The sequence below is a fragment of the Pinus tabuliformis genome, chromosome 4_1 (genome assembly GCF_031772625.1).
Source record: "Pinus tabuliformis cultivar Carrire ecotype Pingquan chromosome 4_1, CPIR1, whole genome shotgun sequence".
NCBI lineage: Eukaryota > Viridiplantae > Streptophyta > Pinopsida > Pinales > Pinaceae > Pinus > Pinus tabuliformis.
This window is the reverse complement of record NC_142303.1, coordinates 225935835-225962932: the sequence shown is the minus strand read 5'-3', so window position 1 is coordinate 225962932 and position 27098 is coordinate 225935835. Positions and strand designations below refer to the sequence as shown.

At 38.5% G+C, this 27098-nt stretch overlaps 1 protein-coding gene across 2 annotated transcripts in view; it reads left to right on the top strand.

Annotated features, from left to right (window-relative positions):
- The first annotated feature begins 4951 nt into the window (after window positions 1–4951).
- LOC149175056 (uncharacterized) overlaps window positions 4952–27098 on the top strand; it is a 200127-nt gene continuing 177980 nt past the window's right edge. The window contains exons 1-3 of one of the 2 annotated variants that reach the window (XM_089419506.1): window positions 4952–5876; window positions 25119–25216; window positions 25334–25358. In XM_089419506.1, the coding sequence (XP_089275632.1) occupies window positions 5444–5876; window positions 25119–25216; window positions 25334–25358 (556 nt within the window). In that variant the 5' untranslated portion in view covers window positions 4952–5443. The remainder of the gene's footprint in view (window positions 5877–25118; window positions 25217–25333; window positions 25359–27098) is intronic. The other variant, XM_089419505.1, reaches the window with a different exon arrangement.

The window sequence follows — 27098 nt, the reverse complement described above, 5'->3', positions numbered from 1 at the left end:
TTGAGTTGGAAATGGAAGAGTCCATTTGTGAACCAGAACAGGGAGAAATTCTGGGAGAAAGTGAAGACTACACTGAAGATAAAGAATGGAGATCAAGTGTAGTTCTCATGGACTATTCGGATAGTTCAAAACAGCATGAGGAGATGTTGACTAAAGATGAAGACTTGAAGACTGAAACTTCAAGTGAGACCAAAAGATCTGATTATTTTAAATTTGACAATTTGTGTATGTTTGCAGGTGAAACATGTGAAGGACAATTTGCTGATATTGTCATAAAGGAGGAAGAAGACAAGCAGAATCTAAATTCTGTTCTGGAAGAAGATGAGATAGATAGGTCTCATATACAGTTGGAGAAAGATATCAAGCAACCAAGTGAAGGGTTTGAGAAGATTTAAGAGGAGACCATCGAAGAATTTCCGAGTCATATGGAGACCATAGAACAACAGGGAGATATGATGGCTAAAACATCAAGTGGGACCACAGGGTCTTATATTTTTAAAACTGATAGTTTGTGTATAATGGCAGGTATTGCAGGAGAAAAGCAGCCTTTTGAAGATATCTTCAGAGGAGATGAAGATCTAGAAGTAAAAGGTGACAAAGAAAACTTCTCAGAAGAAGAAGAATTTGACTGCATACAGAAGAAAAAGTCTATGGATGAGTCTAAAGAAGTTGTCATAGAGATGAAGAATCAGGATCTTATTCTGATGAAGAATGAAGGAATATTGTCTCAGAAAGGTAATCAAATGAGTTTGATTAATGTTATTGATGAAAAACAAATGCAAGAGAATGTTAATGCAGATGGTGAGACAAGGATAACTCTGGGAGAAGAGTTACAGAGGGACAACAAAGCAAAATGTACTGAAGAAAAAGAAACCATGTTAGCTAAAAACATAGTAAAGGATCATCAATTCACCATGATGATAGGCACAGAGGAAATAGGCGTGGAAGCTGTTGAGACAGTTAGAAAAAGAGAAGGACATCTACTGAAAGATATTAAGGAAGAAGAAGACTATGCAAAAGACTTAGCAAAGGGGAAAAAGGACATCTGATGATTTATCAATAACAAAGGAAGGTATGGAAAATTGTGTGCAATTTCCAAAGTCTACTCCAATTGAAATTATTGAGTTATATAGAAAATTAGATTTTCAAAGAAGGGAGTTGGAAAAACAGAGAATAGATGTTCAAGAGAGATTGCTAAAAAAGGGAAACAAAAACATTGTCATGAATGACAATCATAAGAAAAAGGAGATGGTAATGAAAGTTTAGCAGATTGACACTGCAAAAGAAGGAGTTCACTACGGTGGACAAGAGCAGGAAGACATCATTAGAGCAGATGATGTGGAAGAGAGACTAGTTGACAGTCTCATGAGTTCTTTTGAGAATTCAAAACAGCATACTGATGTGCTGACAGAGGAGAAAGAACAGAGCAACAAACTGAATTGTTGCCAAAGGAATATAAGGCACAAAAAGCCTTACGTTTTTTATTTTAACAAGTGTTTTGTGAGTGCAGGTTTTGTTGCAGATGCTGGAAGAAATTTGGCACAGATGAACAACCAAATAAAAATGAAAGTAGAAGATTCTATGGAAGAAATTAATCCATGGAACAGAGATGTTCAATTGATGGAGAAAATGCTGGAAAATCATGATTCAATGCAAAAAGAGATAATCATGAAAGAGGGTAAGGATGTAAGGGCGATAGTAAGGAACCAACAACTACACGGTGGAAGTAACTAGCAGCAATTTTAAGAGTTAGTGGACAACTATAACAACCTGAAGCAAAGAGAAAGAGGAAGAAGTAAGTGGCAAAGTATGGACCAGTCCAAGGATGTACTAGAGACAAAAATTGAAGAAACGTGGCAGCTGATGATGAAGTAGTCCAAATGGAGGAAAATGGTAGCAAAAGGAAGCATGATCAATCAGAGTTTGAACCTGATTGACAAGAAGAAGAAGATCGAGCAGAAGACAATAGAAGTACAACAACAGCAAAGGAACAAGATAGTTGGACAGTTACAAAACAAAGTATGGGATCCAGGAAGACAAAGATTAGAGACACATGATCAGGAGATCATGAATATTTTCTACTTTGGGAGTCTGATGTAGGAGCATTCAACCCAAGAGAAAACCATTGGAATTAAGTAGACATAGGGGGTAATGTGTTTTATGGAAATTAGTTTCCTAAGTTTCAAGTTAATGTAATATTTAGGTTTTTAAGTGATTTAATTAGATAGTGTGATATGTTTGTAAATGCTCTCAAATAAATGAGAACATGAGTGGGCAATAATGACAAAAGAGTCTAAAGTCAATTAGGACTCTTTAAGCAGTTCCATGATTCGAGGAACTAAGGAGAGCTCTTAGGAATTAAATGGAGATTAGAAGTGGACATAGAGGACAGAGAGGATTTAGGAGTCAGTTCAATAGATTTAGGAATGGAACCAGAATTAGTTAAACAGAGCTTTCTGGTATAAATGTAAGCCTATGGGCAGAGTAGAGGGGGAGGCCGCTGATAATTGAAGATCAGGCTTGTGCAAGACATAGAGTCTCAGATGTAATCTATTATATATATATATATATATATATATATATATATATATATATATATACAAAGGTTTATTCCTGACTGTGTCAGTGTGTGTGAAACGAGTATTTCCTGAATGAATTACTTGTGAATTCGTAGGTTCTGTGACATGGTTGCAGGCAGAATTCTGAAGGACGCGCAGAGGAGCAGAATGATTCAGAGGAATCATAAGGGATCTTAGAATCCAATTGAGGAAACAGAGTGGAGCTCTGGAGAGATAGCAAAGTAAGAATTTGTTGAGGAGTTAAGTTCAGAGGAGTTGAGTTAAGAGGAGTTGAGCAGTGGAAGCAGAAGATCATAACCTTTTGAAGAAAAACTCGAACCATAGAGAAACGCTGAGGAAACAACGTAAATTCTTAGTAAAAAGGAAGAACGGTGAAGTGAGGCTTCAATACACAGGAGCCGTTGGATCGATATGATCAACGGACATGATCATATTGCGAAAACAGAGGAAATTAATATCGCATCGACAGGTTTACATATAGGAGTGGTATTTCGAGCGAGCGAGGAATGGTAAGTGGTATCGAGGGCCGAGCACCCGATTCCACTCACCATTCAACACGTGGCACAAAGGTGGTGAGGAGAAACCGCTTTATCGGGCGGTTACACCCCTTGCATGTTGTCAACCCGAAACAAATGTAAAGCGTTGGATCTACTAAGTGTAGATCAACGGTGGAAGATCGTCAAACGACCTTTGGAACGGGAAGGATCTCGACTGTTGGATTGATCACCAGATCAACAATCAAGGTTTAATCAAAACTATTGGAATGACCCTTTTAACTATGGCGATAGCAATAGCGATTTAATTGCAATCATTGGATGGGAAACAAGATCTACGGTCCTACTTTAAATCGGAGATCAACAGAAAGGAGGAGGAGCGCTTCGGGAATGGTTGGAAAGTGTGGAACCGATGGAGTTATATGGCACATTTAAATGGGTTTGAAGTCTAATATTGTGTTACCACATATCAGATGTGATGAGGTACATATGTAATGTGACCACGGAAGAAGCAATATCTTGATTGCGATAAAGTTAATCTTGGGAAGTGTGCAGAGGTCGCACCAGGTGGAAAGGTATGTTTTAGGAGTATTTCTTTTGTAAATGGGTTAAAAGGGAAAATAGCGCCGATGAGAGATTTATGTGTTAAAACCATATGTAACCAAAGTTAAGGAAGGTAAAGGTTATATATACGGGTTTAAGGGTTAATGAAGGTTTAGAAGGGGAATAAGTCCCGATATTAACGATAATGAAGGTTATGAGGGGTTTTAAAGTTCCAATAGGAAGGACCTAATCAAAGGCTTTAATAAAGTCTTATGTGAAGGCTTGAGGGTTAATTGAGGTTCGATAAGTGGATATTACCTAAGGGTTAGACCATGTTGGTTAGTCTATAAATTATTACCATTGATGGTTGAAGATTTGACTCCTTGGTGAGTTAAATACCTGGGACAAGTGTGTTTATGCATTTTACATGTATACTGTGGGTATAAGCGGGGGTAACCCTGCATCAGTGGAGGCTGGACAAGCTTCGCTGTCGCCTCCTCCACCACTTGTCCAACAATTAAGGCACCCCCATCGGGGAATAAGAATTGAATTTAAATGTAGGATAACAATCATTTCTTATATCCACTTTTAAATAAACCTAATTAACTTTAATCAAAATTGATTTTCAAATCCATCCTCAATTATTTTTTTAATAGTAGGAAAACCTATCATAACTCAGTTATCAAACCAATGTTGAGGACAACCATCTTTGGCTACTATCCACGAATGCGAGCTAACTCATCAATGTTATTTAAGGAAAACCACTTGGAATGACTTGCTAGTAGTTTGTAAAAGGGCAAACTTTCACCCCTACTGAATACCTGAAAGCCTTGGACCGTTAACATGTTTAATAAAAACAATTTTAAAACATATCCATTCTTCATTATTAATAAAACTTTAACAATTTTAAGACATATCCATTCTTCATTATTAATTAAAACTTTAACTTAAAAAAATATGATAATTTTTATTTTCAAACCCATGCTCCATTAATAATAAAAACTTTATTTAATAAATTTGTTTTCTAAATCCATTTTGATAAATTTTGAATAATATCTTATCAAAACACTTTATTTAATAAATTTGATTTCTAAATCCATTTTGATAAATTTTGAAGAATATCCTATCAAAACACGAATTATCCGTTCTAAAGCTCAAACATCCAAATTTCCAAATCCATTTTGAATATCTAATCATCCGTTGTAAATGTCAAACACCCAAATTTCCAAATCCATTTTGACTGTCAAGCTCAAGCATCTATTTTGGCATCCATTTTGGATATTTGTTATCAAGCATCGAACAGAGATACGTCAAAAAGCATATTCATCTCCGTAACCAGATCATACGTAACTGAATCGGCCACATCAGAAAATTATCCACGTGGCTATCCAGAACCCATAAGCCTTGCCGGTTCTATAAAGCTCCTGCAGCTCCTTGTACCCTGATTCCGAATGGCAAAAATGCAGCTCCCTCCTCCTTTGTGTCACTTACTGTTGGCCCTTGGGTCTTCTTCTTCAATTGGCCGTCCTTGAGGACGAGAGATCGCCCTGCCTTTTCCTCTAACGCAATCAGACTTTGGCGACATTTATTGTCACCGACAAAATTTGTTCCTCCGTTCAGCTTTATGCATGCCAAACAGCTAAAATTGGGTGAAATTTCCTGATTTTCCTTTTTTGTGGTGATGCCGAGTTGCGCCATATATATCAATCGTATCAACATCGGGGTCGAATTGGGACGTCTGCTCGGGGGTCGAGACCAAATTGGGCCCCCCTGATTTCTATATTTTAGTTTATCATCACCATTGTTGAGGTATTTCAATTATAAGTTATGATATCGAAGAGATTGGCTTCGGCCTTGTGGATCCTGCAATATCCACTGAAGCCCATTTCAATCTCAAACCCAATGGAATTACAACATCGCCATCCTCTGGGTGCCCGATTTTCCTCAATGAGTCTCTTCCATAATCAGTGCAAAAGACCGCACCATGTAAATGTCAATAGCCAAATAGGGCATTGGTCTTGTTTGGGCCAGAGAAATAACAATTACAGGAACAATACATTCGTTAAAGCTATGATTGATCAGCATAGCAGGGTTGGGCAATCGCTGAATCCAGTAGCATCTTATCTGCAAACTTCAAATGCATCGGAAGGGGGCGGCAGAGATGATCTGGAGAGGCTTGGTATTCGTGGAGTTCCGCTGGGCCGTCAAAGCAATCGCCTGCAATCTGAAAAGCTCGTTGTTGCTGTTGACATCGATGAAGGCATGGATTCTGCTAGTGTTTTTATTTTTTGAAGATTTCTTAATTGCTTTTTAATTTAAATACAGAAAAGCTATATTACGAGAAACCTGACCTGGAAACCCGTTTTTCATTCCATCGTCATTCCCTTTCCCATCTTAACAATAGAGTAGTGTGCTGCTAATTTCTGACCAGGAAACCTATTCACTTTCCGTTGTCATTCCCATTCCCATCTTGACAATACAGTCTATATTTTTAATCAAATTTATATAACAGAAGGGGTTAGGTTGATGTTTTCTATGCCCTAAATCCATTCCCATTTCCATCTTGGCACTAAATTAGTACACTATTAATCAAATCCATATGCATTTCCATATTAGCTCTACATTAGTACACTGCTGATGAAATTTATATTCATAAGAGAAAAGGTCGTGTCATGTTTTTATCCGAAAAGCTATTACCATTTCCTTCCTGACACTGTTCATCTTGACACCGCGCAAGGTGGTCATATTTTTTAACCCCGAAATCCATTCCTATTCCCATCTTGAGTTTGCATTAGTGCATTGCTAGTAAAATCTATGTCCATAACAGAGGGGTGTTGGTTGATGTTTTTTTAGCCCCAAAACCCTCTAGGCCCATTTATTCTTTTCGTCCCATTTCGTTTTTAGTTTCTGGTACCTTGGCTGGAAAACAAGAAACTTAGTACATTGAAGTTTTTCTGGAATTGACCTTGATGTTTCCCACTCTTGTAGTGAATTCGGAAACACAAATATGATGATGGGTTTTTGGGAATTTGAACTTTAGGGTTTTTATAATGAACTCGAAAATAAACCTCGCTAACGAGATCTTTGGGAATCCCTGTGTACAAATGTAGTTCATTTACAGTGAATTAAGCGACAGCCATATATTCAGGTGAAGAATTTCCTCTGGCATTTATTTATCAATCAACATTATAAGATCGCTAACAGAGTCTTGCCTCTCGTTGCTAATTCTATAGAATTCCATTTAGACAATAGCCATCATTTAATGCATATCATATTAGAATCAGATTTAGCGGCACAGTTTGCATGGAGGAGAGGAATTTTTAGAAAAAATATTGACTCTCTTGAAGCATGCTATACATATCATTATAGTTTTGAAGTTTACTCTCTGGATAACAGGTACTGACTTTTACATGCCTGTCAAAAATCATGCATTGCATACGTGTATGCAACAGAAATGAAAACGACAACCACAGGAGACAGCACACGGAGAGCATAATATTTACGGGGATGAGAACCTTCCACAATTTTTTTGATTTCCAAAAGATCAGCTTTACAAAATACGTAGTTGTATATTTACATGACAGTTACATAACCCTTTTTGAGCTTACAAAGGACATTAGAATCGTCTGTAAATTGTTGCTAGAATCTATGAACACGCACAGTTAGAGAATATAACGATAACTCAATTAGATGAAGATCACTGTCAACAGCTGTCACTACTTTTCATCAATGCTGCAAACAAAAAATCTGCTACAGGAAGAAAACAGTAATCTGTTTTTTTTTTTACTTAAAAAAATAAATAAAAACTCCATATACAGATGTATACCCTCACACATTCTTATAGATTAAGATGAGTTGCCTAAGGTTGCAAAAACAGATCTGCATGCAAGATAAGGAAAAACCTTTCGACCTTGGAATCTGTGCCCTATCTAAAGTTCAAACTTAGAAAATAGGAATTACTACCCATAGTTTTAAAAACCAGCCAGTTTGAACCAGTAACCAGTCAACTTTTACTAAATTTTTAACATTAAAATTAGAAGTTTCAGGATGTTTGAGAGTGTTTCCAAGCTTATCAGACTATATATGGAGAAAATAGAATTTCATATCCCACTCAAAATTTGGTAGACATAACAGTTTTTAGTATTTTAGGATTGCAACAATTTCATTAAATTTTATCATGTATGAGGGTATAGGATTGGTATTTAGTCAAAAGCGTGAAGCCCTTTATGTACCTTGGTGTTGGTGGTTTTGATTGTTGATTGGTGGTATAGATTGTTGAGCTCCTCTGCCATGGCCTTAACAAAAATGTACCCTTCACTCAAACCAAAATAATTAGTTAGGCATATTAAGTTTTTTTCTACCATATTATAAGGTCGAGGAGATGAATCCTTCATTCAAACCAAAATCATTGGTTAGGCATGTTAAGCTTTTTCAATTTCTACCATATTACAAGGTTGAGGAATCCAAGTCTGAAGACTTTGAGCCAAATGATGTTTATGTAGCTCTCATTGATGATCCCACTTCTTGTAGTGGTGAATTAGTGATGAGTTTGATGTGTGATCATGTTGATCAATGATTTGTAGTAGGTTAGTGGCCTTTGGACTTTGGAGGCCATTTAGAGCCTCATTGATTATGTATTTTGTTGTTGATAACTTGATCTGTATTGCACTCAATGCCATTTTAATATATTCACCTATGAAACCGGATTCGTCCAAAACCCTGGACGAATCGCGAATCGGACACGATTCTGTCCTGACACGTGTCATGATGGCAGGACTCGTCGTGTCCTCTTGTGGCACGTCGTGTCCAGGGGCGTGTTCTAAATTCGAAAGCGTGTCACGATTTTCCTGTCGAGTCCTGGTTTGCGGATTCGTTTTCGGATCTGCTGCTAGGTTAAAAGTTAAAACTTAAAAGGGGCGTGTTACTGTTACTTCCAGAAGTCTTAATTGCCATCAACTTATGAAACCATTTGATCTTATTTCCTCAGTTCACGAGTTGTGAACCATATGTATCTTTTGCGTTAAAATTCGATGAGGAATGAATCATCTGGAGCTTATATTTATAGTCATTTTGATTGAATATGAAGGGACACATCGAGTTAGATAAAACCGACTTGAGGGCAGACTTGCAAACAAATCATGATCAGTGAGCACTTGAACGTGATCAAGATGTTCGACGTTTCTGTGAAACCCGCACTCGTTGTTGCACGTCTGATGGACGAATGATCGTGTGGGTATTTGGGACCACAAATGACATGGTGACCACTGAGGAGTGGGATCATCGTGGATGTATTGACGTGGATAGGTAGGGACATGGATGAGCGTTGACATGGGTGTGTGGGGACCGTTGGGTTAATTATATATATGCTCAATATATGTTAATGTCCAATATATATGGTAAATTTGAGAGTGGGGACTACACATTTTTAATTTATTGTCGATTTATGTTATATATTTTATATCATATAAATATAACATATAATATATTTATATTTGATATAAATATATGTATATATATGTCTACTAAATTAAAATTTGTGTAAGAAATATGATAATATTTAATTTTTAATATATATATATATTTTTAAATATATTATATATATATATTTTTTAATAAAATAATATATAACGTGTCCTAACGTGTCCTGTTCCGGGGGGTCAGCGTGTCCCGAATCCGACACCACGAATCCCGAATCCTACGTGTCCCGAATCCCCGTGTCAGGTGACTTAGATATTCACCCTTACATGGGATATAGATGAGCAAACTTTGCATATATGTCTCTAATTGTTTGGAATCTTAATTTTTTTCATTGAAAATTTGTTATTTTATGTATTGTTTTCAAACCCAGTTCATTGAATCCGGCTCAATCCGGTTCTAGTTTGAAACCCGGTTAGATAGGTGGGCTGTTTCAAAACCTGGTTCCAGCTCATCGTCTTTGTTGATTATGTGGGTTGAAAACAAGTGTCATCTTGTTTTTGAAACATTTCTTTAGACAAAAGGCTGAAATTTGCTTTATAGAGGTTGCCCTTGGAATGCCTTTTAATGTCCTTGAGTTTCCATCCTCATGTAATCAAAATTCTTGTTGTAGCAGTGATGATTAGTTTAGTTGTACTTCCAAGTTCCAACCAGTCCATTTGAATAAGGACATCATAAGAACCAGGCGACAAAATATTCATGTTTGCCTAAGAGTCATTTCAATTCTAAGGACAACTTTCCACTGTTTCACTAACCTTTCTCTTGGTCCTGATAGCTAGTTGGACTAGCCATGGTTTAATATGCTTGTCTTTCTTAAGAGCACAAGTTTTAACAACTTTCAGGGTAACATGATTGTGATGAGATCTCGAATCGATTAAAATAGAAATGGATTGCTTTGCAATCTTACCTTACACTTCAACCACAATTGATTGGTGTTTTGCTTGATGGTCTTCCAATGCAACATAAATATGAGGAATGGTTCTTGCCACATCATTCATTGTAGTATCATCTCAGTATTCCAAGTCAGCCAAATCCACATTTCATTGAACAGTTAACTACAGGGTCACCCTGCAATCATATGAGACCAACACAGAAAATGAAGTATTTTTGTGAAAGCTAACCCTCCACAGTTCACAAATTTTCATTAACCTGAAGCTCAACTGTACAAAGTGTCATCCATCTTCACAATATGCAGAACACATATTTGTACATTACATGACAGTCACAGAATAGTTCTTGGACCCATCTTCACAATATGCAGAACACATATTTGTACATTTACATGACAGTCACAGAATAGTTCTTGGACTGCCAACTGACAATAGAACTGACTCTGAAACTTCTTACACTGCCATGACTTTTTGTGTTATGTGTCTATTCATTTACCTGAACACCCACAACTGCGACCTTTAACAGCTGCATATGTAAGCTGTCATGTCTCGTCTGCATGTGCAGCAACGGTCTCACAGCCACAAGCTTGTGTTTTTAGGTTTATTAATCAGCCTGAATACTCAAGGTTCCTTTGTAGTACCTACAATCTTCCATTTTTTCTATTTGCAAATTTTCCATTTGCAGAACCCACGAAGCCATAAGCTCTTTTTGTGAAGTCTACAATCTTCTCACCTGCAGAACCTGCAGGACTTCCTGTTGTGTAACCCACAAACTTGTCTTGCCTTTGCAAACATACTTTTTGGAACTGTGAACTCCCTGTTGATGGAAACTTTCGTACTACTCATTCTCCACTATAGCAGATCAACGAGTAATGGACAATAAGAAATCAAGGAGCTTTACTATATCGAACAAATCAAGATCTAATCTAGGGTTTGGAGAAAGAGAAAGAAGAAATATGTAAAGAGTTGTTGTTGGAGAGTGTTCCAAGTTATTGTTGAGCTGGAGGAGTGGTAGGAAGAGAACAACTACCCAAGCAATCTGCACCAAAAATGAGGAAAGCCTTTTTCTATTTTACCATACAAAGCACTAGAGCTAGTTCAAGTGAGCAAGATAGAAACCTTCTAATCTACTTGACAATTCAATGAAGATACATGCATGGAAAAATATATCAAACCAAGACGAGTAAATATGAAGAGATGGCTCCTAACCCCTTCTTGTTGAGTTTGTTCCTCGTGAGGCTTTCTCTAGTCCAGTGGTCCTCAACAAGTCTTCAAGATTTTCCTCTCCTCAACCTTTGGCAAGAAAATTGGAGAAGCAGAGGCAAAGGTGTGCGAATTGGGCAACCTTTTTGTTTGACAAGAAGAATTTCACACTATCATAAGTTCACTCCAATCCAAGGTTGAAGATCTATAGTGAAGTGTCAAGGAGGCCCTTTTATAGGATGACAGCCCCTCATATGGTTTTTACATAAAGAATAGTTCCATATTATAGAAGGTTCCTGAAATATTTCTGCTTATAGGTGCACCACAAGTGATCAAAATTGACTAAATCAACTTGGGCACACTCTCTGATTGTGTGTGATTGTGTCGAGAGTACTGCTGGGTTTGAGTCCTGCAAAAGTGCAGATGCACACATCTCAAAGAGAAAAGCATGTTGGTCACAGAAATCATGGAAATCTGATAATTACTAAACGTTTTCGGACATTTCTTCAATTCCATATCAAATAGACCATTGGTAAATGCATTCTGGAGATAAAACTGTTTGGTACATGGATGCCAGAGTCCATTACTACGTCTCCTGCAAGCTGTTGACATAGATTGTCATTGATGTCAATATGGCCATATAAGAAGAACCAAGAAGAGCTGCAGCCTGCAGGAGGAGCCATATATATATCATATATATATGCCCAAACAGGCATATCAGAGCAAGGAGGCATATTAGAGCAAGAGGAGCCATATCGGAGGAGCACTGCTTGTAATACATGCCCAAGAAGAACCTACAGGAGCACTGCTTGTAATATATGCCAAAACAGAGCCATCGGGAGCCATATATGCCACAAAATACACTATATGCCAAAACAGAGCCATCGGGAGCCATATATGCCACAGAATACACTATTGAGAGCATAAATCACACATATGCATGCAATTACACTATCGGGAGCTATCGGAGGCCAAAACCCATCTATATATGCACTTAACACTAACGGCAGCATAAAACGCATATACATAGGCAAATACACTATCGGAGTGGAAAAGGCAGAATTCATACAAGTATGCACAAAATACACTATGGGAGGCGCAAACGGAGGCCAAAACATATATATATATATATATATATATATATATATATAGGCAAATGCACTATCGGAGGCGGAAGACCAAGGTATAGTGGAATACACTATCGGAGCGGAGAAGTTTATATATATCGGCATGCATATATATATATATATATCTATATATATCTATATATCTATTGGCGACAGTGAAATCGACGGGTTCTACCATGCCATCTCCCCAAAACCCCCCACCGTGATGTATGTCACGGACCCGATGGTCTGATTGCAACATGGTTCTATGCAATATCGCATCCGCAGGTGGATTGGCCGTCAGCCATTGGTGATGTCATGGGTCCGACGTATAAAGGACCTCTGGAAGCTGCGAATCGTCGATTGCGACGACACAACGGGACTTGATGGGTGTTATATACCCAACTGTATAAGGTTTGAGTTCCACGCATAAGGGATTTTTCAATGTACTGGCGGGTTTCGGTGCAAAGACTGAAATACAAAGGAAAAGCCCCGGAAGCCTTGATCACCGATTGCGATTCATGCTGTGGACCCGATACAATATAGATGCGGGTGCAATAATTCCTGAAGTCCGTTTTTTAGCGTTTTCGCCTGTTTTTGCTCATATTTCTTGTATATTTGCATATTTTGGCTTGCGCGGGGTTTGGAGACAGAAATACGTCAAGGAATGCTCCCGATGGCTCAGAAGGCTAGAATCAAGCTGATTGCGATTGTGATAGGACGTGGCATGTCTGTTAAACGAAATAGTCTCGGTGGATGCTTGTTATCATTGAAAAAACGAGGCTGTGTTACAGTTTTTAACACACAGCGACCGAAAAGCTAGGAAGCTGAATGGAAAGCTAGCGCAGAGGAAGCCATAGCGACCAAGGAGGGAAGCCGAAAGATCAAGCGAGTCAGCGGAAACAACAACGACCGAGGAGCAAGCCAAAGAGGCGGTGGAAAGCGGAAACGAAGATTCAGAGGCATCTGAAATACATAAAAACAGAAAAACAAGGTGAGATGTATTGTGATGAATAATCATAGAGAGAGGAAGCTGAAGAATAGGGCAAGAGGCAGGAGAGGCCAGAGAAGCAACAAAACAGGAAGAAAGTAGAAGCTCAGCAGGCTTGGGAGCAGAGAACTGCAGCAAAACAGTTTGTATCAGGTTTGGGTTGGAGCCCAAGAGGTTGGAGCCTCAAAACTGAACAGGATTGAAATCCTTGGGAGTAGGTGCTCCTAAGTGCAGAACTATTGCAAGACAGAGTTGGTGTTCTGGAGGTTGGAGCGTCACTGAAGTCCAAGTTGGAGCTTGGCAACTAATTGCAACCAGTTATATGTATATTGTATTTATTTCATTGCACTGTTTGTGTTAATAAAAGCCCTAATTCCAACTATCTATTTCTGTGTTCCATATGTATGTGTGTTTTTGGTAATAACAAGAACAATTAATAAGAAATACTGATTCACCCCCCCTCTTAGTATTTCCAACAATTGGTATCAGAGCGAGCTTCTTCATATTAGCCTAACAACTTGAAGAAGGATTCATAGCCATGATGAGGAATCACGAAGCATCAGGAAGACCTCCTTTGTTCGATGGCATTAATTTTGGGTTCTGGAAAAAAAGAATGACCTGCTACTTAATGTCCCGTGGACCCAAAGTCTGGCATTTCGTTCAAAATGAGTACCAAATTCCTCCCACTCTTCCAACAGATCAAGACGAGAGGAAAGCTTACATTGCAAATGCAAAGGCCTTAAACTCCATCACTAGTGGAATCACTGATTCCGAGTTCACAAAAGTCATGAATTGTAACTCTGTCAAAGAAATGTGGGATAATCTAGTTGGCTTATACGATGGAGACTCAAAAGTCAAGAAGGCAAAGCTTCAGACTCATAGAAGGCAATTTGAAAGTCTGAAGATGGAAGATGAAGAAGATATTTCATCATACTTCCTCTGAGTAGCTGAAGTGATCAACTTCCTCAAAGGATTGGACGAAAAGATTGAAGAAAGTACCATTGTTCAAAAGGTATTAAGATCTCTTCCAGACAGATTTGACTCCAAAATAAGCGCCATAGAAGAAGCAAAGGATCTAGATACTCTCAAGATGGATGAACTCCATGGAATCCTCACTGCCTATGAGACGAGGAAAGGTGGCCAAAGCTCCAAAGATGCAGCATTCAAGGCTTCAAAATCAAAGAAGGGGAAAGAAAGGAATCACTGTAGTGATGACTCCGATGTGGAATCTGAATTGGCTCAATTTGTACGAAAGTTGAAGAGAGGATCTAAGCTAAAAGTTAAGTACCCTCTTATCTATTTCAAATGTGGAAAAATAGGTCATTATGCTGCAAAATGTCCTCATAAACATGATAGTGATGATGAAAGAAATTCTAAAAGAAGGGTATACAATAAGAAAGGGACCAATAGGAAGAACTTCTTCTCTAAGCAAGATGAGTCGGATGAGGATGAATTTATAGTCATCAAAAGGAAATCAGATGAGGAAAGTGACCGTGATGAAAGCCAAGAAACATTATTCATGGCATTCACAAATGATGATGAATTAGTGCTAAGAAGGAAATGTGGATGAACTGTTAATAAGTGCCATTGAAGAAAATGAGAAATTACGGAATAAAATCATTTCTCTCAAGGTAGAAAATGAGGAAACAAGAAGAAGAGAAGATCTCTTGGAAACAAAGCTAAAAGAAAAAGAAGAGACGTGTGAAGAACGTGAAGTCGAAATAGTATCTCCGAGGAAAGAATTGGAGCAAGTCAAAAAGGGTTGGAAAAGCTCTCAAATACTTGAGACTATCCTAAAAAGTCAAAAACCTTAACATGACAAGTCTGGAATAGGCTTTAAAGGAGAATCATCAAGCACTAAGAATAGCGTGAAAAGCTATGCCGATGCACTTTCTAGCAACCCAAAAGAAGAAAAAGTATGTCATCAAAGGCGCATCCCAGATCCAAAGAATGAAGAGAGAATAACACCTAAGAAGAATGTGGACTCAAATCATGGATACTACAACAAATACAAACCAGTATTCCATCAAAGGCCCATCTCAAATCCAAAGAATGAAGCGGGAGTAATTCCAAGGAAGGAAATTGACTCAAACCGTGGCTACTACAACAGATACAAGACTATCTTTCTTGGACATTGTTTTCATTGTAAAAACTTTGGTCATCAAGCCTGACATTGTATGGCTCGCAAGAGTGAAACACCAAAGCTCAAGGATCAAATAATCAAACCATATGTCCCCAAATGGCAGGGACAAATTAGAACCTGCAATTTGTTTGATCCCTTGACCAAATTTGATCTGATTTGCTCATTATGCTACAATAATGGACACTATGAACAGAATTGCCCACTCAAAAGGAGAAAAGCAAGGAGTGAGAGACCCAACATGGATAAATGTGGCCTGGCTCTATATGCTCAAAATAACAGTGTTGCACTGATCGCGATAAATTCGTAAAATCGCGATTTAATCGGCTGATTAAAACGATTTTTTTCTCCGATTTTTATGGTAAAAATTGTGCCCCTTGCGGACAATGCGATTTATAACTAAAAAACACGTTTTTTTTGTTATTTTTTATTTTACTTTCTCATTTGGACAACAGACAGGCACGCGACGGGGGTTTGGAGTCTTGGAGTGAGCTCTTGGTCATTTGGGAGCTGAATCCACTAACTGGAGGAGAAAAACGAAGTGTGAGCTAAGGAGGAGACGAATTTTCTCCATAAAACCGGTATGGGCACCAACGTTTTGTGTTTTGTAACTTTGTTTTGGTTTTTTTCCATGTTTTTGGTTGGGTTTGGAATCTGGATAACCCATTGTTTATCAAAAGAATTCAATGGGTTATCAAATATTTTTGAATTGATTTGAATCTTGATGGGGTTTTTGACATTTGTCCAATGTCATTTGATTTTTCATTTTGTTTGTTAAAACTTAAAATTTCTTAAATTGTATGTAATTTTTTTTTAGTTTTTGTACAATGTAAATTGTAAGTTTGTAACTTGTAAATTGTAATCCTTATTTTGCCATAGGTTCACCGAATCACCATTCAAGTTTTCAACTTCAAGTTCAAAGTTCAAAGTTCAAAGTCAAACATGCCAAGGAAATTGGACCCTCTGTGGGAATTTGGTGAACCTGATGGAGGGATTGATAGAATGAACTTGTCTTGCAAGTTGTGTGGGCACCATATGTCCGGGGGGTTGTACAGATTGAAGTATCACCTTGCACAAATCCCTGGATTTGATGTAGGGCCTTGCACAAATACAAATCCTGAAATCATCCGAAAAGCCATGAGATCATTGGAAAATTTAGACCACAATAGAGAGGCCAAAGCAGAAATGAAGAAGCAACTAACAAAGTCAGCTGAACAAGGAAGTGGCACTGGTTCTACTGCAACATCAACCAACCCGGTAGCTGCCTCATCATTTTTTGTTCCTCGAACCACACCTGGTTCACAACCATCTATCACTTCAATGCTTAAAAAAACTGAGAAAGAACAAGCTGACAAGTTGTTGGCCAAATTTCTCCTTTGGAGTGATATTCCTTTCAACATTGTAAGGAATAATCCATTTTTCCAGCCTGCTATTGATGCTATTGCAACTGTTGGCCCAGGGTACAAAATCCCTTCTTATCATGACATTAGAGGATGGATTATTCAAAATGAAAAGATTGACTGCACCAAAAGATTGGAGGAGTTTAGGGAATCATGGGCACAAACAGGATGCACTTTGATGTCAGATGGTTGGATTGACCAAAAGGGAAGAACCTTCATAAACTTCTTGGTTAGTTGTCCCAAGGGGACTATGTTTATCAAATCTGTTGATGCATCTGCACATATCAAAGATGCAAAAACTTTATGTGATTTGCTGGATGTGTTTATTTTGGAGGTGGGTGCTAAACATGTTGTCCAAGTCATATCGGACAATGCTGCAAATTATGTTGCTGCTGCCAGGATGTTTATGGAGAGGCATCCTACTTTATTTTGGACACCTTGTGTTGCACATTGTATTGATTTGATGTTGGAGGACATAGGGAAAATTTCCTTTGTCAAAGATATTGTTGAGTCATAAAAAAGCATTACAAAATTAATATATAATCATACATTTGTGCTTAGCTTGATGAGAAAATTCACCAACAACAAAGAGTTGGTGCGCCCCGCCATTACACGGTTTGCCACCAGTTTCATATCTCTTCAATCCCTCTTGAATTCTATGTGGGATGCGAAAATAATGTTTCTTTTAGAGGAGTGGCGTGCTTTGACAATGAACTGCAAACCAGAGGGAGAGGCCATATGCAGACTAGTTTCATACCAGGAAGACTTCTAGGCGGGAGTGCAAGAGGTGTGCACTGTTACTGAACCTTTGGTAAAGGTTCTTCGATTAGTTGATGGTGAGAAGCCCGCAATGGGCTATTTGTATGAGGCCATGGACAGGGCGAAAGAATCCATTCTGGGCTACTATGATGATAAGGGAGATGAGGGGTTTCAGAGACAACTCCTCCTATGGGAAATGATTGATGAACGATGGAACAACACACTCCATCATCCCATTCATGCTACAGGGATCTACCTGAACCCGCATTTTCTTACGCATGTGGGTTCGTATTTGATGCTGAGATCATGGATGGATTCTTAACCTGTGTTCAGAGGATGGTGCGATCTCTAGCAGAACGTACAAAAATCTCTAAAGAAATTGAGACATATAGGATGGCAGGTGGCACATTTGACTTTGACATGGCTATGACTGATAGGACGATTAAAATGCCAGGTATTTTTTAGTTTGTTTCAAATTTCATTGTCTCTTCAAATTCCATTTTTTTCTTATGTTTATTTAAAATTTTATTTGTAATTTTCTTGTAGATGCATGGTGGAGAATGTATGGTGCCAGGGTACCCCTTCTGCAAAATCTTGCCATTCGAATCCTTAGCCAAACGTGTAGCTCCTCAGGATGTGAGTGCAACTGGAGTGTATTTGAAAAAATACACAACAAGAAGCGCAATAGGTTAACACTTAAAAATTTAAAATATTGCAAATTTCCAAATAATTTTTTGAATTCATTAAACAATAATTTTTTTATAATTATTATTTCATGATCTTTGTACAGGTTGGAGTCCCAGTGACTTAATGACATGGTCTACGTCTACTACAATCTTCAATTGTGGGTGAGGCAACTTGAGAGGACACCTGATATGGAGGCCATCTCATTGGATGGGATTGACACCACTGCTGCATGGAGAGTTGAGGCCGAGAGGCCTCTCATGGAGTCTGTTGATGATTGGTTAGCGCAGGAGGTAGTGGAGGGGGAGGAAGAGGAGGAGGAGGAGGAGGCAGAGCAACAGGAGGAGGAGGTGACACCACTTGCCTGGGCTACCCTTGCCACCAGTAGAGGACGTGGTCTACCTTCTATAGCTCCTAGTTCTTTAGCTTCTAGAGCACAACAGAGTCCACTGCCAACTCCACCAACATCTACATCTAGAGGGAAAGGGAAAGCTATGGCATTTTCTCGCAAGAGGGGCAGAGGAAATCAATAGTATTAGACTTTAGTTATTTGGTTCATTTCATTGTATATGACATTATGACTCGTGAGATACATTATTATATTTTTTGTTGATATTTTGAAGCTGAGTTGGGACTCAGGGGTCAGGACTTACTAGTCAGGACATGATTCACTGTTATGTATGATGTAGCACTAGAAATGATATTAAACATCTTATATATTAGTTCTTTTATCATATTTATGTGTCAATGTATTTATTTTATGTTGTAGATGGTTTAGATATTAAAAAAGTTGAAAAAAAATGAATATTTTTGTATGTTACTATTTTTTCCTGATTTTTATCGATTTTTTTCCGATTTTTACGATTTTTTCCGATTTTTTTCCCACGCCGAATTAATCCCGATAACGATTGGTGCAACATTGCAAAATAATGAAAAACATTGGTTTGTGGATAGTGGGTGCTCCAGACACATGACAGGGGACAAAAGGAAGTTTGTCTCATTGAGCAAAAAGGAAGGAAATGTGTCCTTTGGAAGTGGATCTGGCAGAATTGCAGGAAAAGGAACTGTTACCCTCATAAATGGAAAAGGAAAAGCTCAGGATGCTCTACTAGTAGACAGGCTCAAACACAATTTCCTGAGTGTCAGCCAAATCTGTGATCAAGGACATAAGGTTGTCTTTAGCACCAAAGACTGTGAAATAAGGAACTCTTCCTCAGGGGAACTTGTGGCAAAAGGGGTTAGAACACCAGACAACATTTACATTCTGAACAAGATTCAAGAAAATAAATGCTACCTGAGTCAGACAGATGAAAGTTGGCTGTGGCACAAGTGACTTGGACATACAAGCTTCGAAAATCTGATCAATATCAACAAGATTAAAGCTGTACAAGACATCCCAAGGCTATTCAAACCAAATCAAGGAAGCTTCGAAATCTGATCAATATCAGCAAGATTAAAGATGTACGAGGCATCCCAAGGCTATTCAAACCAAATCAAGGAGTATGTGGTCCATGTCAACATGGAAAACAAACCAGAACCAGCCACAAGACCAAGGAGCTCTCTACATCAAAGCCCTTGGAGATCATCCATGCTGATTTGTGTGGACCAACTAGAAATCAGGCACTCCAAGGAGAAAGGTACTTTGTTTTATTTGTTGATGACTATACTAGAATGATGTGGATATATTTTGTAAAATATAAATATGAAACATTTGAGTGTTTTAAGAATCTAAAAGCACTTGTAGAAAATGAAAAGGACTCAAAAATTAAATGCCTCAGAACAGATAGAGGGGGAGAATTCACATCAAAAGAAGTTAATGAGGTCTGTAACAAACATGGAATTAAAAGAGAATTCTCTACTGCCAGAACACCCCAGCAAAATGGGGTAGTTGAAAGAAGAAATTGGACAGTTCAAGAAATGGCCAGAACAATGTTATTAGCAACAGACTTGCAGCCAAAATTCTGGAGAGAAGCAGTCGGGACAACTATCTATGCCTTAAATCGAACCCAATTAAGACCAAATTGTGAAAAAACTCCTTATGAATTATGGAAAGGAAGACCTGCTTCAGTAAAGTACTTCAAGATCTTTGGAAGCAAGTGCTTCATAAAAATCAATGATGGCTCACCAGGAAGTTTGACTCTTGGGTTGATGAAGGGATATTCCTTGGATACTCTACACGGAGCAAAGCCTACAAGTGCTACAATTTTCGACTAAAGAAAATAGTGGAAAGCATTGATGTAAAGATTGATGAAGACCTTCCAGAAAAAGAAATTGAAGAACATGAAGATGATCTTCTCATTGAAGAAGAAGAACCTAAAGAAGAAGAAATAGATCAGGAAGAAGAAGAAGAGGAAAAAGAACCACCTCATACCCCTTCAAAGATGAAGTTTATCCAGAAATATCATCCAGAAGAGCAGATTATTGGCAATAGAGATGAAGGGATGCAAACCCGAAGAAGGATGACAATTACACCAAAGAGAAATGTTATTGCTCTTCTATCCATGATAGAACCAGAAACATTTGCAGAAGCAAGTAAGGATCCTCATTGGGTAAAAGCCATGGAAGAAGAGATGTCCCAAATTGAGAAGAACGAGACATGTGAGTTGGTACCTTGTCCAAAGGACAAAAACATAATAGGAACCAAATAGGTGTTCAAAAATAAAATGAATGAAGAAGGACAGGTTATCAAAAACAAGGCAAGGCTTGTCTGCAAAGGCTATTCACAAATTGAAGGAATTGACTTTGAAGATACATTTGCACCAGTAGCTCGTATGGAAGCTATTAGGATGTTCTTGGCATTTGCTTGCTCAAAAGGATTCAAAATCTATCAAATGGACGTAAAATCAACATTTCTAAGTGGGGAACTCAAGGAAGAAGTCTACATGGAGCAGCTAGAAGGGTTTGATCTAACAAAAGGAAAGGACTTAGTCTGTAAGTTGAAAAAGGCTTTATATGGGTTGAAACAAGCTCCTAGAGCTTGGTATGCAAGATTGGATCACTATCTACAACAATAAGGCTTCAAAAAGGGAGTGGCTGGAAGTAATCTATACATAAAGATAGATGAAGGTAAGTTACTAGTTACTCTTGTTTATGTCGATGATCTGATTTTTGTGAGCAATAATGATGAAATGAGCCATGAATTTTCTCAAAACATGTCAAAAGAGTTTGAGGTGTCAATGATAGGAGAGCTATCTCACTTCCTTGGACTTCAAGTATCTCAAACCAGAGCAGGATTGTGTATATCTCAAGCCAAATATCTAAAAGACATGCTCAAAAGATATGGAATGGAGGACTGTGCACCCATGAGCACACCTATGACCACAAACTGCAAATTGAGCAAAGATGATGACTCCCCTCCAGTAGATGCAACTCATTACAGGTCAATAATTGGAGCCCTTCTATACTTAACAGCTACAAGACCCGACATAATGCAGGCACTAGGAATGGTGGGAAGATTTTAATCTGCTCCCAAACAATCCCACTTATTAGCTGTAAAAAGAATTCTCAGATATCTGAAAGGAACCCCTGATTTCGGTCTTTGGTAACCTAAGAGCTCAACACTGACTGTAACTGCATACACCGATGCTGATTGGGCTGGAAGTGTAGATGATCAGAAAAGTACTAGTGGAAATGTGTTCTTCCTAGGAGACTGTTTAGTATCCTGGCTCAGCAAAAAATAGTCATCCATATCATTATCCACAGCCGAAGCCGAGTATATAGCTGCAGCAGACTGTTGTACTCAAATACTATGGATGAAGGAAGCTCTAAAAGATGTCAACATAGGTACAGACCAACTGATTACCATCTATTGTGACAACACAAGTGCTATCAATCTCAGCAAGAATCCAGTGATGCACTCAAGGACCAAACACATACCAATCAAGTATCATTTCCTTCGTGAACAAATAACTGAACAAAACATCATTTTGGAATATATCAATACTAAGGAGTAGATAGCTGATATCTTCACAAAACCTCTTCCTCGAGAAGCATTTGAACATCTTCGTCAAAAGATGGGGGTTATCTCTTTAGCATCACTCAAGATCATTCATAAAGATGCTGCAGGATAGGGGGAGTAGTTCGACAGGGGGAGTCTGTATGCATTCCTTTGCCATTGATGTCAAAGGGGGAGAGCAGAAGAATATTGCCATCAATAACAAAGGGGGAGATTGTTGACATAGATTGTCATTGATGTCAATATGGCCATATAAGAAGAACCAAGAGGAGCTGTAGGAGGAGCCATATATATACATCACATATATATGCCAAAACAGGCATATCAGAGCAAGGAGTAATATCAGAGCAAGAGGAGCCATATCGAAGGAGCGCTGCTTGTAATACATGCCCAAGAAGAACCTACAGGAGCGTTGCTTGTAATATATGCCAAAATAGAGCCATCGGGAGCCATATATGTCACAGAATACACTATTGGGAGTAGAAATCACACATATGCGTGCAATTACACTATCGGGAGCTATCGGAGGCCAAAACCCATCTATATATGCACTTAACACTATCGGCAACATAAAACGCTTATACATAGGCAAATACACTATCGGAGTGGAAAAGGCAGAATTCATACAAGTATGCACAGAATACACTATCGGAGGCGCAAACAGAGGCAAAAACATATATATATATATATATATAGGCAAATGCACTATCGGAGGCGGAAGACCAAGGTATAGTGGAATACACTATCAGAGAGGAGAAGTTTATATATATATATATATATATATATATATATATATATATATATATATATCGGCGACAGTGAAATCGGCGGGTTTTACCATGCCATCACCCCAAAACCCCCGACTGCGATGTATGTCTCGGACCCGATGGTCTGATTGCAACATGGTTCAATGTAATATCGCATCCGCAGGTGGATCGGCCGTCGGCCATCGGCGATGTCATGGGCCCGACGTATAAAGGACCTCCGGAAGTTGCGAATTGCCGATTGCGACTACACAGCCGAACCCGATGGGTTTTATATACCCAACTGTATAAGGTTTGAGTTCCACGCATAAGGGATTTTTCAATGTATTGGCGGGTTTCGGTGCAAAGACCGAAATACAAAGGAAAAGCCTCGGAAGCCTTGATTGTTGATTGCGATTCATGTTGCGGACCCGATACAGTGTAAATGCGGGAGCAATAATTCCTGAAGTCCGTTTTTTAGCGTTTTCTCCTGTTTTTGCTCATATTTCCTGTATATTTTCATATTTGGCTTGCGCGGGGTTTGGAGATAGAAATACGTTATGGAATGCTCTCGATAGCTCAGAAGGCTAGAATCAAGCCGATTGCGATTGCGATAGGACGTGGCATGTCCGTTAAACGAAATAGTCTCTGTGGATGCCTGTTATCATTGAAAAGATGGGGCTGTGTTACAGTTTTTAACACACAGCGAGCGAAAAGCCAGGAAGTTGAATGGAAAGCTTGCGCAGAGGAAGCCACAGTGACCAAGGAGGGAAGCCGAAAGATCAAGCGAGTCAGAGGAAACGACAACGACCGAGGAGGAAGCCAAAGAGGCGGTGGAAAGCGGAAACGAAGAGTTAGAGGCATCTGAAATACATAAAAACAGAAAAACAAGGTGAGATGTATTGTGATGAATAACTAGAGAGAGAGGAAGCCGAAGAACAGGGCAAGAGGCAGGAGGGGCCAAAGAAGCAAGAGAACAGGAAGAAAGTAGAAGCTCAGCAGGCTTGGGAGTAGAGAACTGCAACAAAATAGTTTGTATTAGGAACGGTTGGAGCCCAAGAGGTTGGAGCCTCAAAACTAAATAGGGTTGAAATCCTTGGGAGTAGGTGCTCCTAAGCGCAGAACTATTGCAAGACAGAGTTGGTGCTCTGGAGGTTGGAGCCTCTAAACTGAACAGGGTTGAAATCCTCGGGAGTAGGTGCTCCTAAGTGCAGAACTATTGCAAGACAGAGTTGGTGCTCTGGAGGTTGGAGCCTCACTGAAGTCCAAGTTGGAGCTTGGCAACTAATTGCAACCAGTTATATATATATTGTATTTATTTCATTGCACTGTTTGTGTTAATAAAAGCCCTAATTCCAGCTATCTATTTCTGTGTTCCATATGTATGTGTGTTTTTGGTAATAACAAGAACAATTAATAAGAAATACTGATTCACCCCCCCTCAGTATTTCCAACACAAGCTTGACATAAGCCTAACTTCTGACAATACTTGCAGATGTATGTGGACTGTAACATTAGAAATATCCAGACTGCACTGTTTACAGCAATTCTAAAATAAACGGTTACAACATTCTTGGTTTACAGTTGTATAAAACAAATATATATGTGCAGTAGGAATGTGTCTTGGAGTTGATTTTCTTTATAATCTTTAACATTTTGTGAATACCACTGATACCGTGATATAAATTTTAATGAACTGCAACTTCTAATAATATGGCTGAGAAATTATATGCAAAACCACCATAAAGGCAATTTGAATAGCAATTCCAAATAGTTAGTTAATTCTCATCCAAGTTCCTTGATTGAAAGGAAGTGGCAGAATTCTTCTCAAAATATTCAAAATTATCTAGTTGAAAAGAATGTATCTGTATCAGTCTTGTCAAGGGAAGTTTCATCAAGCACAGTCTAGTTTTTTTGTCTGTTTTTATCAGTGAAACTCTATTAGAACTGTAGGTTAAAGTCTTTAAAGTTTGCCATTGCATTCCTGCTACTTTTGCCAGATGAGGTGATATGTTCAAAATCCTATAGACTATGAGCCAGTGGTAAAATGGTCTATAACATTTCATACACCCGTGTTCTGGTACTAGCCTGTAATATCAAATATTGTTTTAATTGCTTTTTTCACAGCTTAAAATCTGTTATGCCTGCTTATGCAGTTCTTGGCAACTTCCTCCTTGCTTTGAACACATTTATAGCTGAGCGCTACTTTTTGAATCACAACATTGCAGAGTATCATGTCTATAACTTCGACAAGGTGTGCGTCTCCTTAGCATTGCTTTTTGTCTTAGTTCATTGATTTTTGTTGTTTAAGCTACGTATTGCAGCTTTGTATCAATAAAGTGACATTGAACTCTACTTATTTGAAACACAGGTTTGGAAATGCTCCCTTGCAGAAGGTACATACGACAAACTCAACATACAGTATCTAATGTTTGTTGTATTATTGTTGTACTGTAGTTCAGTCCTCCGTTGTTGTCCAGAAAACTAGATTTACAGATCTTTTACCTGGGTCTATTAACACATTACAGATAAAAAGACTTTGGTAGCCTCTATTTACTTTTACTGAAATTTTAACGCCCTTATGATTAGCCATTCTTAAGCCTTTGGTACCTTGTAATGGCACCATATGCCCAGTATGGATCTGTGACAAGTCCCAGGTATCCTGCCAATTATATGCTGGCCAGGTTTACCAATGTTTAGTAAACTTGTCTGTGTATGTTCTATATTAAAATTCATTGGATAGAATAACTATTCCTTTTGCAGACTGCCTATCAGACGAAAATAACCTGCGTTATGTTTCAGAATGGCAAGTAATTATGTTTCATCTAGTTTGTAATATTTTTTTCCCTTGAAATACAATTCTTGGGAAAATCCCTAGGCACTTCCCTCATTCTGATGATAGCACCCAGGGTAAACTGGCTGCTTGCAATTTTGGCAACCTAACCTAGGGGACATTATGTGAGGTCCACAATATCCACAGATGGAGCCAGCCCAGGGACTTGACCTGGCGAGCTCATGCATGTAATATATTGTTACACCTCATATTGGATGACGCTTCAAATTGGCAGAGCATTGCTGCTAGCACTCTTGGAGCATTGGACCAACTTGAGGGGGATTCATCTTTCATGGAACCCCTTTCCTTCATCGCATGCAGATCTTTGATTGGGGGAACTTCACTTCTCCTTGATTGGATGATTGTGCTGGTTGGTTTCATGGTCTTCTCACATGTGCTTGTCTTGTTGATTACCCCTTGCTTACATTTTTGATGCATGTGGAGCATAGTATCTCATTATGGTGTGGTTTGGTAATGTATGCTTATGTTGGATATGGATGATGGTTCTAGCTTACCAAGGGATTAGATTATGGTGCTAGGAGATAGATATTTTGTGATGTTGTTGAGGTTTCCTAATGACTTGGCGTGTTGATGTATGATGTTGTTGTCACTTGGAAGGGGTGTTCTACATGGTCCTCGTGTGTTGGATGTGTGATGAGGACACACATGATGATTGGATGGGTTAGCACTTTGTTATATCCCCTTCTCTTATGATGTTGCTATGGTGGAATGATTCATGTTGCCTTTGTGGGATTTTTCTAGGTGACATAAATTAATGATGTAACTTTTTGCTAGACATCACCTACAAGAAATGTGTTTAATGATGTTAGTATACTCATTGATTTGATGGTGATATGACCTTTTCGCTAAGGTTGGATGATGGCTTTTGATGTAATAATCCCTTGGGTGGTGGTGCACCTTTGGTTCGATTTTATGTTCGTTGTTATCACGATGGGGTTTTTCTAGGGGGAGCATATTTTATTTACATGGTGTTGTTTTCCATGGCATTGGAGAATCTAGGTTAGGGTCTTAGAATCTTTGACACTACCAATCCAAATGCCACAACAAACTACTTTGCACAACAGAATATAAATAGCAGTAAATCAACTAGTGCACAAAATAGACAAATTTTCAATAACCCAACTTTGTTATATTAACAAACTATAATACAACTATCTAGGGCTCCTATACCAAGGATCATGGCCCTCATACAATCACTGATACAAGGAATACAACTAGGGTTTGGTGTGAACAACTATGACAACCAAACTACCCTGAATAAGATACAATAGTTTGTCTAGCT